At 40.4% G+C, this 20,503-nt stretch overlaps 1 protein-coding gene across 1 annotated transcript in view; it reads right to left on the bottom strand.

Annotated features, from left to right (window-relative positions):
- Window positions 1-6,585: 6,585 nt before the first annotated feature.
- RDH10 (retinol dehydrogenase 10) overlaps window positions 6,586-20,503 on the bottom strand; it is a 34,934-nt gene continuing 21,016 nt past the window's right edge. The window contains exons 3-6 of the mRNA XM_053244244.1: window positions 13,008-13,106; window positions 11,267-11,412; window positions 10,443-10,574; window positions 6,586-7,799 (exon numbers count right to left, since the gene is read on the bottom strand). Coding sequence (XP_053100219.1) covers window positions 7,676-7,799; window positions 10,443-10,574; window positions 11,267-11,412; window positions 13,008-13,106 — 501 coding nt within the window. The 3' untranslated portion in view covers window positions 6,586-7,675. The remainder of the gene's footprint in view (window positions 7,800-10,442; window positions 10,575-11,266; window positions 11,413-13,007; window positions 13,107-20,503) is intronic.

The following is a 20,503-nucleotide window of genomic DNA, read 5'->3' as shown; positions in this document are numbered from 1 at the left end:
TCCTAATGATCCCTAGTATGGAATTGGCCTTTTTCACAACTGCTGCACATTGAATCAACACTTTCAACGAGCTGTCCACCATGACCCCAAGATCCCTCTCCTGGTCAGTCACCAACAGCTCAGATCCCATCAGTGTATACTTGAAGTTGGGTTTTTTTTGTCTCAATGTGCATCACTTTACACTTGCCAACATTGAAGCGCATTTGCCACTTTGTCGCCCACTCCCCCAGTTTGGAGATATCCTTTTGGAGCTCCTCACAATCCATTTTGGATTTCACTACCCGAAACTTTCCTTGTTTTTCTCCATGTCTGTTTCCATACTCAAGGTCTTTACTGATGTCATTGTCATACTGCTCCTTGTCTCTTCTAACAGCTTTCTGAAATTACCTATTATGTTCCTTCCTGACGTCTTTATTTTTCTCGACTTTGGCTTCTCTCCTCTTCTTGGAAATTTCCACCGTCTGTTCTGACATCCATTTTGTTTTCTTCTCTTTCTTGGTCTTTGGCAGTTTCTTTTCACATTCGTCCTTAACAACTTCTTTGATTTCTTTTGACTCCAACAATGCCCCCTCCCTCAAACCACCAAATCAGCCAATTTTTTATTTTATTTTTTTGTAAGCACGAGCCACAAAATGGCTCCATGCTGCCTCTGGATATCACTTTTGGTAGGCCAAGAACTGCGGATAGGTGAAAATCACCTATTTTTAATACTGCGGATAATGAAACTGAATTTCTAAGACCCATCTGCCGATATGCAAAACCATGGTTGCCAAAACAGTGGAAAATGAAGGCCACCTGTTGGGATAAGATGATAAGATAACAATCTGGCTTTTGTTGCGATAAGATGGATTTTCTTAATTAAATATAATGTGTATTTTTTCCAGTGGCTAACATGATGTGCAGCCTTTTGGAGTTGTACGCTGTACCCTGGGGCTGCTGCAGAGTCAGAAGGCAGCCACAAGGCTGTTAAGAACAGGCAACTGCAGTGCTTCCACAGTTTTCCTCACTGGGGCTGCCTTCGATCTCTGCAGCCGCCCTGGGTGTCATAACATTGCTCATGCTGTCAGTCAGTATTTGCAGAGAAACTGTATTAGGAGTTTCTACCAGTGGCTTTTTGTAACTTTATGACTGATATCACCAACAAGATTCCATGGTGTATGAATGATATGTTTATCCATCTGATGTGTTTCCCATAAATAAGTGTAATCTGAAATAGAACAACAGACTGGCTTTTCAATGAGATCTAACTGGGGAATATTGCATACATATTTGGATTTGAGCTGCCTAGCATCATATTTTTGTTTGTCTTCATTTGTTCAAGTTGGTACTCTCTGTCTTGTTCAATTTTTTGTAGTACATGTGTTTTAAATGTTGATTATGTGGAAGTTTATATGTGTCATTTATGATTCTGATTATGGTGTAGTAATATATTATTGTGTATCGACATTGTGAATTCAGTGCAGTGTTTGGTGTTATGTTCTTCAGTTTATTCACTGAGGGAGGTGGATGTCATCTGGGTTTTATTCAACAAGCTTGTGCCATCTATACATTTATAAAGATCATTTGGTTGCTGAGGAAATCTTTTGTTCTTGCTCTCCAGCAGTTACTCTACTGAAATCTGCATATTTTCTCTCTGCCTTGAAGAACTATATAGATAAATGGTGTGCCATTTATACTAATCCCTCATAACAGACTAGCTTGTACACACACACACATGTTTTCACTCTGCAAGCATTAAATGTCTTATTTATCTGTGACTCTATGCTTTTCCTAGCTCTGAGATATATCATTCCCCATGCTTTCCAATGGGAGAGTTTTCTGGGACAAGCACCAAGGGAACAGGCAGGATTCAGTTCTAGCACCACCCCTTGCTCAAGTGGACTCTGTAGAAAAACCTTAAGCCCCTTTTCCCATACCAAATTCCTAGATGCTTTATATTGATACTAATATGTTAATGTCTTGTATTGCTGTGACTCTAGTCAATTCCTAGCTCTGAGGTCTCATGGCGCATGCTGTCCAATGGGAGAGTTTTTCTGCATTTTTCCAGGACAGTAATGAATTTTTCAGGGAGTTTGGATTTCTTATTGTTGGTAGTCTGGGCGAGGTCTGGAACCTGCCTGAGAAAATGGCATATTTCTATTTTTCTTGGTGTGGTCTCAGAGTTTCATGTCAGTCAATGAGTTTCATTGCAGTCTGCAAGCATATTAATGAAGGTCTTGTTGTTCTGTGACTCTAGTCTTTTTCTAGCTCTATAAGGGATAATGCCCTATGCTTTCCAATGGAAGAGTTTTCCTGCATTTTCCAGGACAGTAATGAATGGTTGCAGGGGTTTGGATTTTTTTGATTGTCTGTGCAAGGTCTGGACCCTACCTTGTGAAATAAGCATGTTGCTTTCTTTTGTGGTTGGGAAACTCTGGGCGTTTCATGTGAGTGAGACCCAAGAAGCTTTATATTACAGATATATAAACGTCAATATTTTAGCAATGTAAATAATCTTTTGAGGTGCAATTGTTGTTCTAAAAGTATGCAGTAAATAAAGGGCCACATTTTCAAAACAGGATTGAAAGGACCAAGGATTTAGTTGCTTACATCTTTCTTAACATACATGTGTTTAGAAGTTATTTATGCAATCACATTTAGAAATTCTTCCTCCTCCGCCATCACTGCCCCAGCCTTTTGTGAGCCAGGCCGGACTGGATTACTCTGCTTGAGCTGTATTAGTGCTTGACCAATGTCAGAAAGATTTTCTACAAACATGCATGATGACTCATCAGAAGAAGATGCAGGATTAAAATAATGCCATTGTTACCTAGCCACCAAGATTGAAATTATACAGTAGTGCAAATATGCGGTAATGTTACTGTGATTAGACAGCATTTTAGTATAGGCACAACCAAGTACTTTGACTTGAATTCTACATATTGTGCATCACAGTGTCTCCATTTTAAATGCCATGTGTGTTTGGTATGAGATTTTCCTCTCTCATGCTGCACCTCAAATCAAAGGCCTTGAGGAAGTAATTAAACTGGTTTACAGGTATTCTCAGACAGATTTTGCCCAAGGGATTAGAACCATCCAAGTATAAATATGACAGCTGTACAGTGTTACCACCAATTTATATTATGGTATGCATCTCTCAAAGGTGCCAAAGACTTTTGGCTATTTCCTTTTATCCATCTATTAATGGCATGTGTTAATCTTTTTTCAGACATACTTCCCATATCTGGTTTTCCAAGGGGTCATGGAGAAATGGATAGGCCTGCTTTAGAGTGCAGCTGCTTCAGAACTCTTCTCTGTGAATTCAAGGAACTGCCCAATGCATACCTGGGAATTCACAAGTTGGTAGATGTATAATCAGTAGCAAACAAGACCGGATGAAAAGGGCCGAATGAACAGTTCCCTTGGAGACTGTTCTGTGAACATTAATCACTTGGAAACTTGGATTGTAAGGTATGTTAAATAGATACTGCTGTATTTGCTGACCAGTTTCCTCTGCATATGGCATTGTATAAGCAAGAAGCCTATTCCTCAATTGCAGGACCCCTATAAGCATATTGCCTCTGTAATGAGCATAGTTTACTTTTTAGCTACTGCTCAAACTCTGCCTTTCAAGTCAGTTCCCGCATTTTACAGGCATGTGATTAAGGGAGGTGTTTTGCTGGACCCATATACAGTGTTTGTTAGTGATCTTACTTGCTATTCAGTCAGTGGCTATGGTCAGAGATATTTAGAATATACAAGTTATATGTGGGTGGAGGCGGCTGCTTAAAAACTCTCTTTACACCTATGGTGAGCATGCTTATACTTTGCCATGTAAAAGAGCCTTTTTAGACAACCAGTTGTTAGTTCATGAAGTGTACTGAAAATAATCATCACTTGAAGTAAGGTTTTCCTGTAGGTAGCACTTAGGTGACAGGATATCCCTATTATAATTTGTTATGGGGGAAGTTGTAGGAGTTGCTGGAGGGGTTTAAACATCTGCCTCCCCCCGTCTGCTGTGTGGCCTGAGAGGCTTGAACTGGGGCCATCCTTCTGGGACTACAGAAGCTGAACCTTAGGCCTTGCTACCTCCTTCCTACCTGAAGCCTGCAGGCTGCTCCTTGCCCTGGCTGAGTGGGCCATCATGGCCAACTGGGCTCTGCTGGTGAGGGCAGTGGGTGTGTGACTGGCCCAGCTATTAACCCAGGGCTGGGGCAATGGCACAGCTGCTGGCGGCAGCCGCCTTTGGGGGGTGGGATTGTGGGCTGGGGAGGAATGTTGGACTTCTGGATCTAGCCTTAATATAGATCGTTGATTGTGCCAGATCTAGCCTTGAAATGGCTTAGGCTTTCAAGGTTGTTAAATATATTTATTTTTATTGTGATCTTGTTAAACTTTGTTAATTTTTGTGATTTTGTTATATTTTGTGCACCACACAGAGTCATGGGTTGGGTGCGATAAGAACACAACATAAGAACAGCCCTGCTGGATCAGGCCCAAGGCCCATCTAGTCCAGCATCCTGTTTCGCACAGTGGCCTACCAGATGCCGCAGGAAGCCACAGACAAGTGTTGAGGGCGTGCCCTCTCACCTGCCATTACTCTAAACTCCAGGGTTTTTTTGTTCAGCTTCAGCATATGTTCTGAAAGGGAAGGCAATGGGGAATGCAGCTACACAAGTGTTTCAATCCTTTAGAAACAGAGTATTGGACATGTCCATCACTTAGTCATACTAAACTACTGCTATGAACAACCTGTGGGAAGATATTCAGTCAGGAGAACCATGGGTGCGGAGAGACTCTCTCTCATAGGTCATCCTCAGTACAGCCTAGTGGTATCTTGATTCCCTTTAAAAGCTACAGAATTGGTGGCTTTTATTCAGCAGGGGGTGAACTACCCCCTCCTACCACAGAGCCACTTCGTCCTGGCTGCCTCCGTGTCATTTTGCAGGAGACCTAGTCCCCTTACTTGCCCTTCAGCCAAGCAGCCATTTTAGTGAAGCTTCTGGGCAAGTCATCTCCTTGACCTGAAGCCTCTTTGATTGAGCACCCATGGAACAGGCAGGATTCAGTTCTAGCACTACCCCTTGCTCATGTGGATTCTATTTTTTAAAAAACCAACCACCCTTAACCCCTCCCCCTTCTCTGTTCCATATTCCTTGTTGCTTTATATTGATACTGGTATGTTAATGTCTTATGTTGCTGTGAGTCTCCTAGCTGCCATGATGTCCAATGGGAGATTTAATGCATTTTCCCAGAGTTTGGGACCCCCTCACCCCATAATCTGGGCAAGGTGTGGAACATACCTGTGAAAATGGCCTGTTTCTCTCTTTTGTGTCAGTCAGGCCCAAGCAGCATTATATTGATATTTGCTTCATTGTCATTGGCCCTGTTTTTTAAGGGACTTTCATATTTCTCTCTCACACATACCTGCTAGATCATATATCAAGCAGCAAGACTTCAGCAGCATCCAATTGTGTTGCATTGACATTTCCCCCTTACAAGGTGGACTGAGCATATAATAGTATTGCCTCCCTACAAGTTCTGGAGCAAGTGACCTTGAAATACGTAATATGATCAGGCAAATACCTTCTGCTTAACCCGTACCCAGATGCCATCGAGAAGCCACAGACCTCTGCGATGAACTCCCCAACCCTCAACTTCCTTCTGCAGCAGTCAATACATTCTCCCACACATTTATACTCCAAATCTTTACTACTTCACCACTCTAATTCAGTCAGAAGCAGTTACCATTATTCCTCATACACAGTGTATCCACTGCCCTTGTTTCTAGCTATTTCTCTTGCACTCACACACACACAAAAAACTACCCATGCCCATCACTGCTAGTTTTCCACAGTTCCATCTACCACACACCTAAGTAAGCTTAACTTATATATGCAGGCCAAGACAAGATATAAAGCTAAGCCTTCCTGATGTCTGGGTGCTGCTCTTTATCCTTCACTTAGTCACTGAAATATACTGTCATGCAGAAGATGCTAATACTTGTTTGAGTCAGTCATGTGGCAGGAAGAAAGTGGGTGTAGAGGAGAAATTTGTGCATAGCTCCATCATGGAGCAATGATGGCCCCACATATAGATCATGTTTCACATCACCCAAGCCTATTCTTGGGTTCCCAGATTAGGTTTGAAGCCTGGATGTAAAAGTATAAGAATTACTGTGTGTCCTATTGTAAAAATACAGTTGAACATATTCAGCTTTCTCCTTTAACAAGTACTAGATATTTTCCCAGTGACATTCCTTTAAAATGGACAATGAATTGCTTTGCATACTGTCCTAATTACTAGACAGTTGATGATCTAAAGAACAAAAGAAAATTTGATTTGAGGATACTCAACTTTTAAACTGCAATTTTTATCCAGTTATAAACAGCCTTTGTTTTAGAGATTCACTTACAGAGGGTGTAAGGGGAGTTTTCACTGCCCCACTGATCAAGACTGTGTGTTCAATAGATACATGACAGACAGAAACCCAACAGGTGATGAAAACTCATCAATAAGGACTTGTTGCACCTCTCTTTTTAGTCTTGCTGCAACAGCTTGAGAGACAGTGGTATATTTTGGAACAAGAAAAATAATCTTACAGCATTTTTGTCTTATTTCAAGAACAAGGTGGCTCACTTTAATAAACCACAGAAGTTGGTCACTATTTAACATGACATTCTAAAAAAAGTCACAGGATTCATATTATAGTAATTTACAAGTGGATGGTATACATTTAGATATAGAGGTAGAAGTTCACCTTTACAATATTTCACTAATACAGATTACCAAATTCAAGGCACAAAATTGTTTTTACAAAAAAAATACTGTAAAAATGTCACTCTGTTCTACAATGCGAATACATTTAAAAAAAAGTTTACATCCTTTCCATTCTCCAACATTCAAGTTGCATTCAGCTTTATTTAATCTGCACAATTAGTTGGCATGAGAACTCATAACCTTTTTGCTTCTCTTAGCTAGTTTGCTTTGAGTAAAGAAATATAGTACACAGCTCCGGAGTGAGATGAGGAGAAATCAAGTTTCCCCATGAAAAATAAGATTACATAGTTTAATTTAGATACATATCTGCCACCCCAAGTACAAAAAGTGTTAGCTTTAAGAACTACTGGCTTGAAGGTTAGTCACAGATTGTATCTCAATAACAGAGGCAAATGTCCTATATAACTTCATTCTGAGAAGTTCCTAAAATCAATTTTTCTTTTGAAGATTTAGGATTCAGTATATGTAACTGTTACACAGAATGTTATTAAAATCTAGCTGTTCCTCAAAGACTGAGTAAATCCCCGGAACACCCACAAAATCCTACAGAAAAGTTAACAGTTGCTGAACAACTTAATCTTTTAGTTGAATGACCGCCTCAGGAGCAAATCTTGTCATTTCTCTCTACAAAATAGTAGCAAGGCTAACATTACTGTACATTTAGTAAAATTCCAAAAGGACAAGGGAGACTACTACATTTTATAAATTCACTTTGCCTGTCATGGTTTCCAAGTACTCTAATTACTTTATATACACAATATGTAAAAACATTGATTTTCTGTTCACTATACAAGTATAGGATCCAAGAGAATGCCACAGTAAAATGTTAATTGCATCAGCTAAATGCAAGTGCACTTCACAATTCAGTCGTGTTTTGATCATAATTCAGCTACAAATATCAGTCTTTTGTAGAAGGTTAAATTCCATTTTTTGCTTCATTGTTATTTGTGGCCTGTTTTCGCTGAGCAATGAATGGGTACATACATTTGTCAGCTCCCAAGAATCGGTACATGCACACAACTGCTTCAAAAGGCAGGATGCTGTAAAGGGGGGGAAATGAAGAGATTATGTACATTTTAGATGGTGGTTGGTAGAGTCTACAGCTGAGGCACTGGGATTTTGAGAAATTAAAAGGTTATCAAAGTCAGAACTACTGTCTAAAGTTACTGTCCTGCCCTGCCCTAAAGGACATAGGCAGAAGATAGCTCAAAGTAACAAGCTAGACAGATGTAATATTTTTGCTTTTGAAGTTCTCTTATATAGTCAAGTATTGAAGCACAGTAAAAATTATTTAGCTCAAAATGACAATAATGTGCAGACCTGTGACATTTATATGGTGGAGGCTGGAAGATTTTATTACCACAAGCAACAATTTGAAGAGAAGCATTAATTGAATATAAGTGTCAGTTTGGGGCCTTTTCTAACTTTTCTGCACTTCTACGAACTTCAAACAACACAGGAACCAAGAGGGAGAGAAATGGGCAGGAGCCTTAACACGGATCCACATAGTGCACGTATATAAGGGGGAGTGTGTTCTTGGTATATAAACAGAAGTTTAAACATTTCTATTAAGCCTCATGTGTTATCGCCATGGGTGAGGATGAGTCCCCTTCTCCTATCCCCATGTAATATAGGATTTCCTTTTTCATGTTGCCACAGAGATAATATGCAGAATGAGATGAGCAGTGTTAAGGACCAAGGTTTTTCCTGCTCCCCTGCAGGGCCAGATTGCTATATCTGGGATCAGAAAGTTACCTTTAAAATACTTGATAAAATTCTGCAGCTTTGCTTGTGTGCATGATCTACATGGATTTATTAAAACTATTCCTTCTGTCAGAAGCATACTTGATGCATTGCATCCTTGTGGCCCACTACATTCACAATAGGCTCCGTCACTGTTATCTTATATTCTTACAAGTTTACATGGGTACAGATCTGTACACGAGTACAGTGATTCACATGTTATGTTGAATGCAGGTGAAGAAGTACACTTAAAGGGCCTGTATCCAGGTTCACTTTTAAAATGAACACAGGTATAGTCATTCTTACAAACACACGTAAGTTTATAGACATCTGTACACTCCTACAGCATAATGTCTGAATCAGGCCAATGACACAAGCTGATCTGTGGTATGGTTTAGTTCATGGAAGCATCTGCTTTAGGGCAGTGTCAGATCCTCCTTTCTACAACAGTTGCTTCTAGGGAGTACTTCTTACAAGGATTCTCAAACACTCTTATGTCCACTAGCAATGCAACATGGGTTATGATCCTATTCTTCCTAAAGCAGGAGTTTCCAGCCTTGGGTACTCAAATGTTGTGGGACTACAATTCCCATAATCCCCCAGACACAATGGCCTTGGGTTGGAAACCACTGTCTTAAAGGAAGGAAAAGGCAAGCCGCCCCGAGCAGTAGTGCACTGGAGGGGCGGGGTATAAATATGTTAAATAAATAATAATAAATAAATAAGGGCATGCAACACATTTTTCCTCTTTGCACATAAAGAGTTTATCATGACAATATCCTCATGCTAAATATCACAGTATGTTCACGTTGGCCCAATTTAGCCTTTGGCTGATTTGGAGGGTAGGTTCAGAAGGATTCCTATAGAACAGAGACTGTGCCTTTGTGATTTTGGAGATTGGAAATCAATTTTTCACATTTTACTTTACTGTTCCCTTTACCAAGACTTTTGTCAATGTTTTATTGCTCCACTATTGGTTGATTATCCAGGGCAGAGAAACATATTTTATGTTAATTACTTGCTTTCTGATCAAAAGAAGTAGATAATGACTAATGTTGCAAAGTTCCATGTGGTGGTTAGGAAAGTTAGGCATCAGATAAGTAGACCAGCTCGTGTAACTTGGAGTTTGTTATGCTGAGACATTATACCTAATTACTATAAGTACTGTTGATTCTTATTCATACATATGTTTTGAATTCTGGTCTGACTGTAAATAAACTTGACTGACTGACATCCTTATGCCAGCATTGGTTGAATGTTCCCCCTATGCTGACAAATAGGGTTCAGCTTAGTAACACAGACCTTTCAGACCTAAAGTACATAAAGTTGTACACTTGCACCCAAGAGTGCAATAGTCTGAGGATATCTGCTCTACAGGTATTCTTTTTAAGATGATCCACTCTCAGGGCAAGTCTGCAACTTTGTTATCTCCAGCCACAATGATTGTTATCTCCACCCACAATCAACCTGCTGCATAGGTTCCAAGTTCCTTCTCTGATGCAAGATCTGACTTCCTGTGCCGAATTAGGCTGTCAGATTATTCTCTGAGACATACTTCCAGTTGAACTAGGGAACACCAAACTACTATGAAGACCAGTGAAGCATTCAACTGTTATTTCAGAGTGGGAGGGGAGGAGTGAAGGGAAAAGAACCCCTTCCAGGCCAGAAGGGCTTAGTGGGATGATGATTAACTGTTCTCACAAAAGCGAGACATTCATGCACAAGTCCCAAGGCACAGTGCTCCTCCTAGAAAAGTCTATGTAGAGCAGGGATGGGCAAAACCTGGCCCTCCAGCTGTTGTTGAACAACTCCTCCCATAATCCCATAAACCACTTGTGGCTGGGGATTGTGGGAGTTGTAGTTCAACAACAGCTAGAGGGCCATGTTTTCCCACCCCGATGTAGAGTTTATGTGCTGGTCAGTATTTCCAGAGTGGTTACCTTTTCATGAAGGTGACCATATACATCAGGCGAGGTGTACAAATCATAGGTTGATCTGTAAGTATAGCTCTCATAGCTTGCTTTACACAGTAATCTGGTTTCAGAGGTGGAAGGAATGGTTCAATTTCTTTTCTGGGGGGGAAAAAGAAAAATTTTAGAAACATACATTACTGTGAGTAAAGGTAAAGTGTGCCGTCAAGTCAATTTCGACTCCTGGTGCCCACAGACCCCTGTGGTTTTCTTTTGGTAGAATAAAGGAGGGGTTTACCATTGCCTCCTCCCATACAGTATGCGATGATGCTTTTCAGCATCTTCCTATATCGCTGCTGCCCGATATAGTACTAGCGGGGAATTTGAACCAGCAACCTTCTGCTTGTTAGTCAAGCATTTTCCATGCTGCGCCACTTAAGGTGAATGAGTACCTACATATATAATACATGATTCAACCAACTAACTTACAATCCTGTTGGTTTAAGAAAAATGAGAGATGTAAGCAGTGGCTTAACTCTCACTGAAGTCAACTGGTCAACTGGTTAAAAGTCAACTTTTAACTTTGGTTGTTCATGCCCTTGAAAGTGTCTACATAGTTGAGATTTCACAAAACTAATCAGGTGACAGGAGTTTGCTAAATTATATGTCTATTTGCAACTTGGTTTTAGTGATAGTTTTGTTTGATTAAGCTAAGATCTTAAGTTGTTTATAAAATTGGAATTCTATTGCAACAGCCAAAAAATAGAGCATTTCTCAGTGGTACTTGATACAGCTGTGTTTCTTCTAGGAAAGACTGGGGTTGTTGTTTTTTTAAGTCAGACTAGTCTACTTACCTAATTCTGCATCCTCTGAACATTCCTGTGTCTACAAGGTAAGGACAGACCAATGTTGTTTTAATGCCATCCTTTTCCGCTGCCTTCAGTTCATGGCTCAGAGATTCATGAAAACCCACAGCTCCAAATTTGCTAGCACAATAATCCTAAATGGAAAACAGAGATAGCAAGCAAGTATGAACATACAGAACAAAGTAAAATTTAATCAAGCTGAAGTCAATTTTACATTCATATCTCAAGGAGAAAAGCATCAACATGGTTTTCTGATGAAACATTTCAAGTAGCACACAGATAGAGCCAATTCACATGATCATTATAATGTTGGATTACTGGTAAATCTGAGCCATACATGGTCCCATGGCTCATGTCATGTGAACTCAGGCATTTTCTCCGATTCCAGATCTGCACCATGACCAACATTTAAACAGGACTGCTGAATTTAGATCTGAACTCAGCTGGTCAATCCTGGTTAAATGTTGGTTGCAGTGAGGATCTGGGATTGGTGAAAATGCCCAAGTTCACACGACACACTTGTGGAAGCACATGTGGCTTGGGGATTTACCAGATTTGCCATCTAACATTACAATGATCCTATGAACCAGCCCATACAACCCATGGAAGCAAACTATCTTGAGTATACAAGATCCATGCCTCAAGTAGTTTTGATAACACAATGCACAGAACCAATAAGCCATGAGATTAGGTAAAACAGCCAAAACTTACTATTTTTAGACTCTCACTCTGACTGGATTTAGATCATTCATTGATACAAACTCAAGCCAGCATGAGTCTCACCACAGGCTCTTCCCGCCCTTTGTGTTCAGTGGGAGGGGACTTAAAGCTTCCTTTTGCTATTTGTAATAAGCTGCAATTTTCCATTTTGCTCAAGCTCAGAAAAAACTGCTTTGTCCAAACCACAGTCACATAAGCCAGGATATCAAATCAGGCTCTCACCATATTTGGTCAAAACAGGAAACTGCTTCTGTATCAAACAACAAAAGGAAGTTTTTAATATCCTGCACTCACCCCCAAAGGGAAGGACATGTCAGTGGCCAAAGCTTGTGTTCAGAAACAATGGTTTCTTGTAATGTCAGTCTAGCGGCTGACCTAACACCACCCTAAATAGATGGCTTAGCAGGGGTGGGGAATCTTGGCCCTCCAGCTGTTTTTGAACTACAACTCCCACCATCCCCAGCGACTTCCTGCCTGAAACCTTGGAGAGCTGCTGCCAATCAGTGTAAACAATACTAAATTGAATGGACCAATGGTCTGACTTGGTATAAGGCAGCTTCCTGTGTTCCTAACAGAAAAAGGAAGCAAGAGTAAGATTTGAGAAGGAATTGTGTGGTTTGTGTTTTTATTTTTAAAGGTGGCATCGGGAAGAGAGGGGTACTATTTGGTGCTCTGCTTCAGGCAACAAAATGCTACGGGCAGTATTGTGTGTCATGGTAGTGCTTGTGGGGCAGGATGTGTTGACTGTCCAAATCTCATTTTCCTGAGTCTTTCAGGAAGGGCAGCTTATTTTTATCCTCCCTGCAGCAATATATTACAGAAATGGTTGCTACCACAAATCATATACCTACCATGAGTATTTATTTCACTGGCACCTTAATTTCCGGCAGAAATTAGATTCACTCTCAAGTTGTCACCTTCCAAAAATCTGAAAATCTTTGCTAAAGTGCATGAACATATACAATTTTGATAACTGCATGTACTACTTTGACAGAGAAGTCTAACCAACCTCCACTCCAGCAGTGCTGAACAGGCCGAGGGAACTTGCAACAGTCACAATGTGTCCATGATTCAATTCCAGCATTTTGGGAAGGAATGCTTTTGTGGTCTGCAGAGCAAAAAGAAAGAGTATGTTACTTATGTGTGAGCCATCTCTTGGTCTAGTTCTTTCAACCAAAATTGGAGATTTGTACATCACAACTGCCCACAGAATTAAATTTCCACAGAGAAGCTTCAGTACATTTTATCAAGTCTGGCTAAAGCAGATCAGGTCCTAAGAAAAGTTCAAGGTGCCCATTAGGTAGATTGGTTTAGTACAGTTTTCTCCAAGATTCTATTATCATACTAACTTGACCTTTAAATGGGCAGTATTAATATAGAGAGAGTTCACTTGCCTTAGATCTGAAGATTTTAATCTCTGCTGAAGTGCAAGGACTATATAAAAACTATTGCAACGGAAAGCAAAGGTTGCTTCACTCAATTTGATTACTTCTATATTTAATTTAGTTAACCAGTTTTGCTTGTAGTATAGTGGTTACACTACAACCAGGGAGAACCAGGGAGATCCAAGTTCAGTTTCCTACAGAAAGACATAGGTAACCTTGTCAGTGACCATCTCAGCCTAACCTTCCTTACAAGGTGGTGGTTGAAGATTAAAGGAGGTGGGATGCTGTATGCTACTCTGAATCCTCTGGAAAAAAAGGCAAGACAAAATATTATCTATGTGATCCTCCCTCTTGTCTTCCCTGCCTTAATTGGTAATTGCTAATTCGTTGCAGTTGGTATATTGCTCCCTTTCTTCCCTGCTTCCTGCTTATCTTGAGAGAAAGTAATTTAAGCACTGCTGTGATACTTGGTTTGATAAGCAACTGACCATGGTTGTTTTTTACATTGAAACCAGTTTTGTTTTAACTTATAACATCTGGTATTTTATTTATGAGTAATAAAGAGGACTTGGTGGAAGAATTGCTTAGAGCCAATAGGCGCATAGCATCGCCAACTTATGAAAATATTAACAATTTGGTTTTTTATTCAAAACTATAAGATAAAGCATCCATCAACTTGCAACAGTGACTAATATAGTTTTACAGAGTGTGACTAAATGCAGCACTTTGGTCAGGAACTCATTTTTCTGAAGGCTACTTTGAAAAGGATGTGAAGAGTGGGAGGACAGTACTTCAGTCCCCATCTATTAGAGTGACTTGCCAACTAGTTATCACACCACACCTTCCACCTCTGGATTGGCTAGTGGAGGAAGAGACGGTGGTATGCCTTACTGGTCTGTATTTGACCCAGTTGCTGACCGCCCCCTCCCCATGCAAGATAAAGTGTGACACATCATCACGTACTAGTAATACACGTGTCCTCAAAAAAGACAGAGAAGAAGAGGATGACCAGCAGCAAGGTGGATGGACTCGATTACAACAGCAATGAATGTACCACTGAGACCCCTTGAAGGCCAAGTTGAAGACAGGTCAAGTTGAAGACAGATAATCCTGGAGAGAATCTATCTACGTGGTCGCTAAGAGTCAACAACGACTTAACAGCACTTAATCAACCCACCCACTATTGCCCACCTGAAATCAATGGACTGCCATTCCAAGAAGACAACCCCAAACATCCATAACAGCCAGCATTCCAGCTTCAGAAGCATATTTACTGTTACCCCACAGAAGCTCTTCTATAAAAAGACATAGGAGATTTGGCCAGACTACTACTACTACTACTACTACTACTACTACTATCACTTAACATAAAAGTTCTCCAAACAGTTTACACAGAAAAAGGAGAAGACAATCTAGACAGCTCTAGTCATTTTTTTTAATAGTAACATTTAATAGAAGTATTTGGTTTGCATTGTGTGTTCTAGTTTCTTCTCCTTTTATACTACTACAACAAATGTTTATGCACTGCTTCTCAGCAAAGTGCTCACATAGAAAAAATTGGATATGTATTCCCTGTCCCAAAATAGTTCTAAAAAGAAACACAATACAGACACAAACAACAACAGGCAGGGTGTTGTGCTGGGTTTGGATAGGGACAGTTCTCTTCCTGTGCTAAATGTAAGAGAATCACCACTTTGGACAGTGCTGCTTTGCTCAGTTAGCAAGAATACACAAGCATCTGTGCCCCTTTCCCCCTAGCATCCCACATTAAATGTAATTCTTGCTTTGTTCCTCATCTCCTCTAAGCTGAAGAATCTCAGTCCACAGAAGCCACTCTGTACCCATTATCATAGTGGGTTTTTTTTTCTTTTGGGCAGACATTCAGTTCTCTTACATCTTTTGTAAACTAACCAGCCATGAATGTTAATATTTTGGATATATAAAGTTACATATATAGAATATGTCTCAGTATGCTGAATTGCAATATTGGATCCAAAATAGTTTATATTTAGCAAGAGCTACTTGTGAAGCCAAAACACAAGGTGGGTGGGGAGGATTCTTACTGTACACATTCAAAGTACATTGTGTCATTGCTTGCATTGCACAAACCCCTCTGCCAATTGGCTGAAACTGCTAGTTTTGCAAGATCTTTTGGCAACTTGACTATCTAGGGTGGCCTTCATATGCTTAAACAAACCTCTGTATTTTAATATCTTGACTGTTTAATAGTAAACTTTAAGAAGCGGGCTAATCGTAACTCTAAGAAGTAGGTTAAGGTTTGTTGCAACACCACTCTATTGTGGTTATTGATCATAATGCTACAAATTCACCCTTCAACTACTATCTAGCCCAATACACTGGTTGACATCTGTAAGGTATATTCTCCACATCTGAGAACAGAGGTTAGTGATCCCACTTCTTTCACCTTTGTTTGTATAGCCAGAGCTTACAGGAAAATCCACAGCTTCTTATGAAACTAGGACTGTTTCCTAAGAAGCAGAGTGCTTTGTAATTTTGTTCTCAAAACAGTTAATTTGATCAGCAGCCTTCCAGTCCTCCACTGCATTTTAATAAGAAGTGATACAGCTATTTTCTAATGTGAACCAGCATTTAATGAGGACTAGTATCCAAGTTGTGTTTGATAACACAGAGTACTACTGAAGGAGAATAATAGTTACCTCATTACGGTCTTTTATCTTGACACTTTATTAGATTCCTGGCCAACTAGAAATTTTTAAAGAGTGGTCACATTTTCATTTAGTAAGGGCTTAAGGGCCAGTAATCCTAGCAATACCCAATGACTCACTCCTGCACAAGCTGAGCCACTGGCAAAGGACTCCTTAACCCCTTTTCTTGCATTATGAACAGAAAGAGCCTTTGGCTGAGCCTTCCCATTATAAGGCACTGCAATTGTTCACTATCATTCCCCAAGCCTTGCTTAGCACAGTTGAGTTGCCCAGTAAGTAAAGAACTTTGCCAAAAGTCAGGCATGATGTTGTATGTGTCCTGATGTCTGTTTACTTGTACATGTGTGAATGACTGTACCGGTGTTCATTTGAAAGATGAACCTGGGTACAAGCCCCTCCAATGCATGGTACAGATAGAAAGTGTACTGTTGTACCTGCATTCAACATAACCTGTGAACAACTGTACATGTGTAAATCTGTACACAGGTTTCATTCTCTACTGCTGTACAAGTGTTAAACATAACTTGTTTACAATGTAGGGAAGAGGAAGGTTAAAGAGCTCTTTGCCAGGGACAAAGTGGCTAGGTGCATAATAATAGGATTGACCAAGAGCTATGCTGGAGAACAGACAGAAAACCTATGAGAGCTAGATTTAGCCACCTAAAAACAGCCCTGCTGGTTCAGGCCCAAGCCCCCATTTCGTACTTGGCCCACCAGATGCCTTGGGAAACCACACCACCAGGAGATGAAAGCATGCCCCTTCCACTGCCATTGATCCCCTGGAAATGGTATTTCGAGGCATTTTGCCTCTGAACATGGAGGTAGCCTATAGCCATCAAGACTAGTTGCCATTGATAGACTTCTCCTCCATGAGTTTGGCTATAAGACCATGCAGACACCTCTGGAACTCAGGTTGCCTGTCCCTGCACTAACTTATCTTCAGGTCACCAGGAAAGGTTAACAGATTATTTATAGATAGATAGATAGATAGATAGATAGATAGATAGATAGATAGATAGATAGATAGATAGATGAAAAAGCACTAATTACACTTAAGTAAAATCTTTACTTGTTTCTCAATTGGTTTTAGAAATCTGCAAAAATCAAGCTATTATTACAGCAACTAACTTATTTGGATATTATTGTTTTGGCCTCCTAGCATGTCTGTTACAGTGTAAAAAATAAGTCTCCACAGACGAGACTCCTGCCATAACCTCATCCCATGACACCTGGATGGGCCTCCATGGAGTTTGCTGGGATTCCACCTGCAAAAATCCATTTGTTAGATTAAGACATCTATAATTACTTTACAGCAAGCTGTTTTGCAGCTGCCATGTGCTTGCAGGAAGCGACAATGTGCTAGAATTGCATTTCTGCCAAAATGACTGCATCTGTAAATGAGAAGTAGGGCTTAATTTTAAATTTTACACATCAGTGCTGCACAATTAAGGATGCCCATATCTGAATCAATACTGATAGCTTTAAAGCTAAGTGGTTACGTAATCTAAAACTGTCACAATATTTTGAAGTAGTGAAAAGCGGCAAAGCTAGTGATTTTTATTTGTTAACTGTACAAGTTTGTTTATTGGTTAATTGATGGTCTGAGCAGTTTCAGCTTCATACTTTATGTACAAAAAGACTACAGCTGACTCAATGTAATTCCATTCTTATGGCGTCTCTGCATTTTCCAATCAGAGACGTCGGAATAGTTTTGCTCTAACGATTTTCACATGTTCTTGCGCAGCATTTTTGCCTGCAGGTGTTGAATGACTAACTTCTATCTCTGAACACCACACAAGAGAGGGTTTTCTCTGCACAGCTGGTAGACGATAGAAGATTAACAGGTCCCCCCACTCTCAGTTTCTTGCCTCTACTGCTGATTAGCAGAAAAGATAGCTGTGGCTACAGAATTAGCCTGAGGGTTCTGGGATGGCCGGTGGTTGGTTTTTGTGTGTGCCATCAAGTTGTTCAGAACATGAAATTAGTCAAGGCTTTTTGTCCCCCCCCCCCCAAATCTTTGACTCTTTTGTCCTTTAAAGTAGTAGGAGAAAAACCATAAGGTGACTCCTCCCCGCTCATTAGCCATAAGTTTGGGCAGGATATAAATTTGATAAATAAATAAATTAGTCAATTCTGAGCAGATAGGAAATGCGTGTATCCTTGTCTCAGCTGCTGCTAAGTAGATATGGTAGTTGTACTGTTCATTTTTACAAACTGGCAGCACATTTTCAACCATGTCTGCAATAGTCAAGATGAATGCTTAAGTGTTGTTTTTTTTTAAATAGAACACTGAATTCTATGTTTCTGTGCCAGAAGTCAGATTCAGCCATGTGCTGTACACAATTTGATGTATGCAGACATATGATCAACTACCAGTTTTGGATTTGTCCCTCCTCTCATAGCTGGAGGCATCTGCAAACATCTTCTGTATTGAGAGAGATGATCTCGCCTTCATTTGTCACCAGTATCAGAGATACACAACTGATTGCCATTTTAAGCTACTTGAAAGAATAGTTTATTCTAGGATAGAATGTTCTATAGATGTGGAAGTTTGGGACAATTTGTTAAAGCGTAGAAAGTTCCTCTTACTTTTGAGCAGATGAGTACTGAGAGGGAAAGTAGTGAAGGGGTCATCTTCACACACACAAAAATAATAATAAAGAGGCTTTGCTTGATGCCTAGAAGGGAGCACAACAGCAGCTTAAGAAATATATGAATGAGAAGCCCCAGGCTTGTAAATGCCTGGTTGTCTGTGGCACAAACACAAAAAAGATCCAGACAGAACTTTTACAAAAGTTGACTCTTGTTAGGTTTATTTATTTAACTTATTTGTATACCACCCAAAATGTACATTTCTGGGTGGTTATATGTAGGCATGCAGAATAATAAAAGCTTTGGGGATAGCAACATAGGTGGCTGATGATACATCCTATTCAATCCCATCATGAAAAGTTATTTGCTCAATTAGAGGTCTGAAGGTGAAGGGAAGTAGATGCTATTCATAGGAGAATACTGTTGCAATGGGATCAAATGCTGTCCTTGTGCTCCATAAGCTGCTTCTGGCACCACTCCTATTCATCTCTCACGGAACTGTGAGGGCATGGTTGGGGAAACCTAGTGTGAGCTACCTTAAGTACCTTGGATGAAGGGCAGGAAACCTGTGCAATGAGTTTTTTTTTCCCCAGTAGAAGAAGAAAGGCAAAGGAGGATCTCTTTGCTGTTGTATAGGTCAGCTGATGGACCTGAAGGCTAGATACTGAGCAATACAGGATAAAAACTAATATAATACACCCCAAGGTTTAGCTACCTAGCCAATTTTATGACAAACCTCGATGTCCTGCATAGGTCTTCTTGCTACTTGATCTATTAAGAGAATACAGCTTTTACTGTTCTTTAATTCAGTCTCAGAAGACCATCAGTTCCTTATTTGTTTCATCCAGTCGGGCTCTGAAGTAGTATCAGCATGACTTAGGTCTTGTTAGGGGCAAAAATGCTCTAGATCAGTGCTGCTCAACTTTAGCCCTCCTGCAGAGAACTGGTGGGCCTAATTTGAACAGGCCTACTCACAACTGTGAAAAACAGACTATAAACCCACTCAGAAAGCTACCTCAAGCGCCACGAAGCCAAAGTCTATACAGAACTTATATATGCTGTTTTCAACAACAAAAATTCTCAAAAGTTGTTCACATAGAAAAATAGAGAGGAGAGTCTAGAAATGGCTGTTCTCCCCCTTCCTCAAATCTCTTGAACCATAGCACTGTATTAATTTGAGGAATGCAATACTGCTGCATTCTTTTTAGTCTGACCCCCACCCCCCTTCATTTAATCTATTTCAGGATACAAGATTCTATGGCCAAATAAGCAAAATTCTGCAAAGTTCACCTTGGGGAAAATTAGGCACAAGTGTAACCTTTGTCTGTTCAGCATCAGCAGTGGATGTAGTACTTAGGGCAGATTGTGCAGATAATGTTCAGGAGAATATCTAATGGTCTGGTATAATCACAGCACACATACAATATCTGGTATATCACAGCAGAAGAACAATATCTATATATATAATTCTCCTGGGTGTGCCTTGGAATGTGCGTCCCAGCGCCCAGCTGATTGGCTGGGTGGCGGATGGACCTGATTGGCTGTGGTGCACCCAGGAGGATTGGTTGCCGCTGCGGCGGGCTTGGCCATGGAGGCCAGAGGTGGCAGCCCGGCCGCGGAGACAGAGGCAGAGGGTGAGGGAGAGGTAACTGCCGGCCCCAAAGAGCGCACAGATGCTCTGTGCAGGGTCGGCTAGTGTTACAGTATTTTCTGAACTATTCAGAAATGTTTTATCCTTCAGGGGAATTAGAACCTTCCTGGAAAATCAGCATGACAGGAAGCAGACCAGCCTAGAACCTCTCCCCTGAACATGCTAGTTTTCTGTAGGGTGGGGGAGAAGA

Source organism: Hemicordylus capensis, chromosome 4 (genome assembly GCF_027244095.1).
Source record: "Hemicordylus capensis ecotype Gifberg chromosome 4, rHemCap1.1.pri, whole genome shotgun sequence".
Lineage (NCBI taxonomy): Eukaryota > Metazoa > Chordata > Lepidosauria > Squamata > Cordylidae > Hemicordylus > Hemicordylus capensis.
The sequence above is the reverse complement of the archived record's forward strand: the minus strand, read 5'-3'. Positions and strand labels throughout refer to the sequence as shown.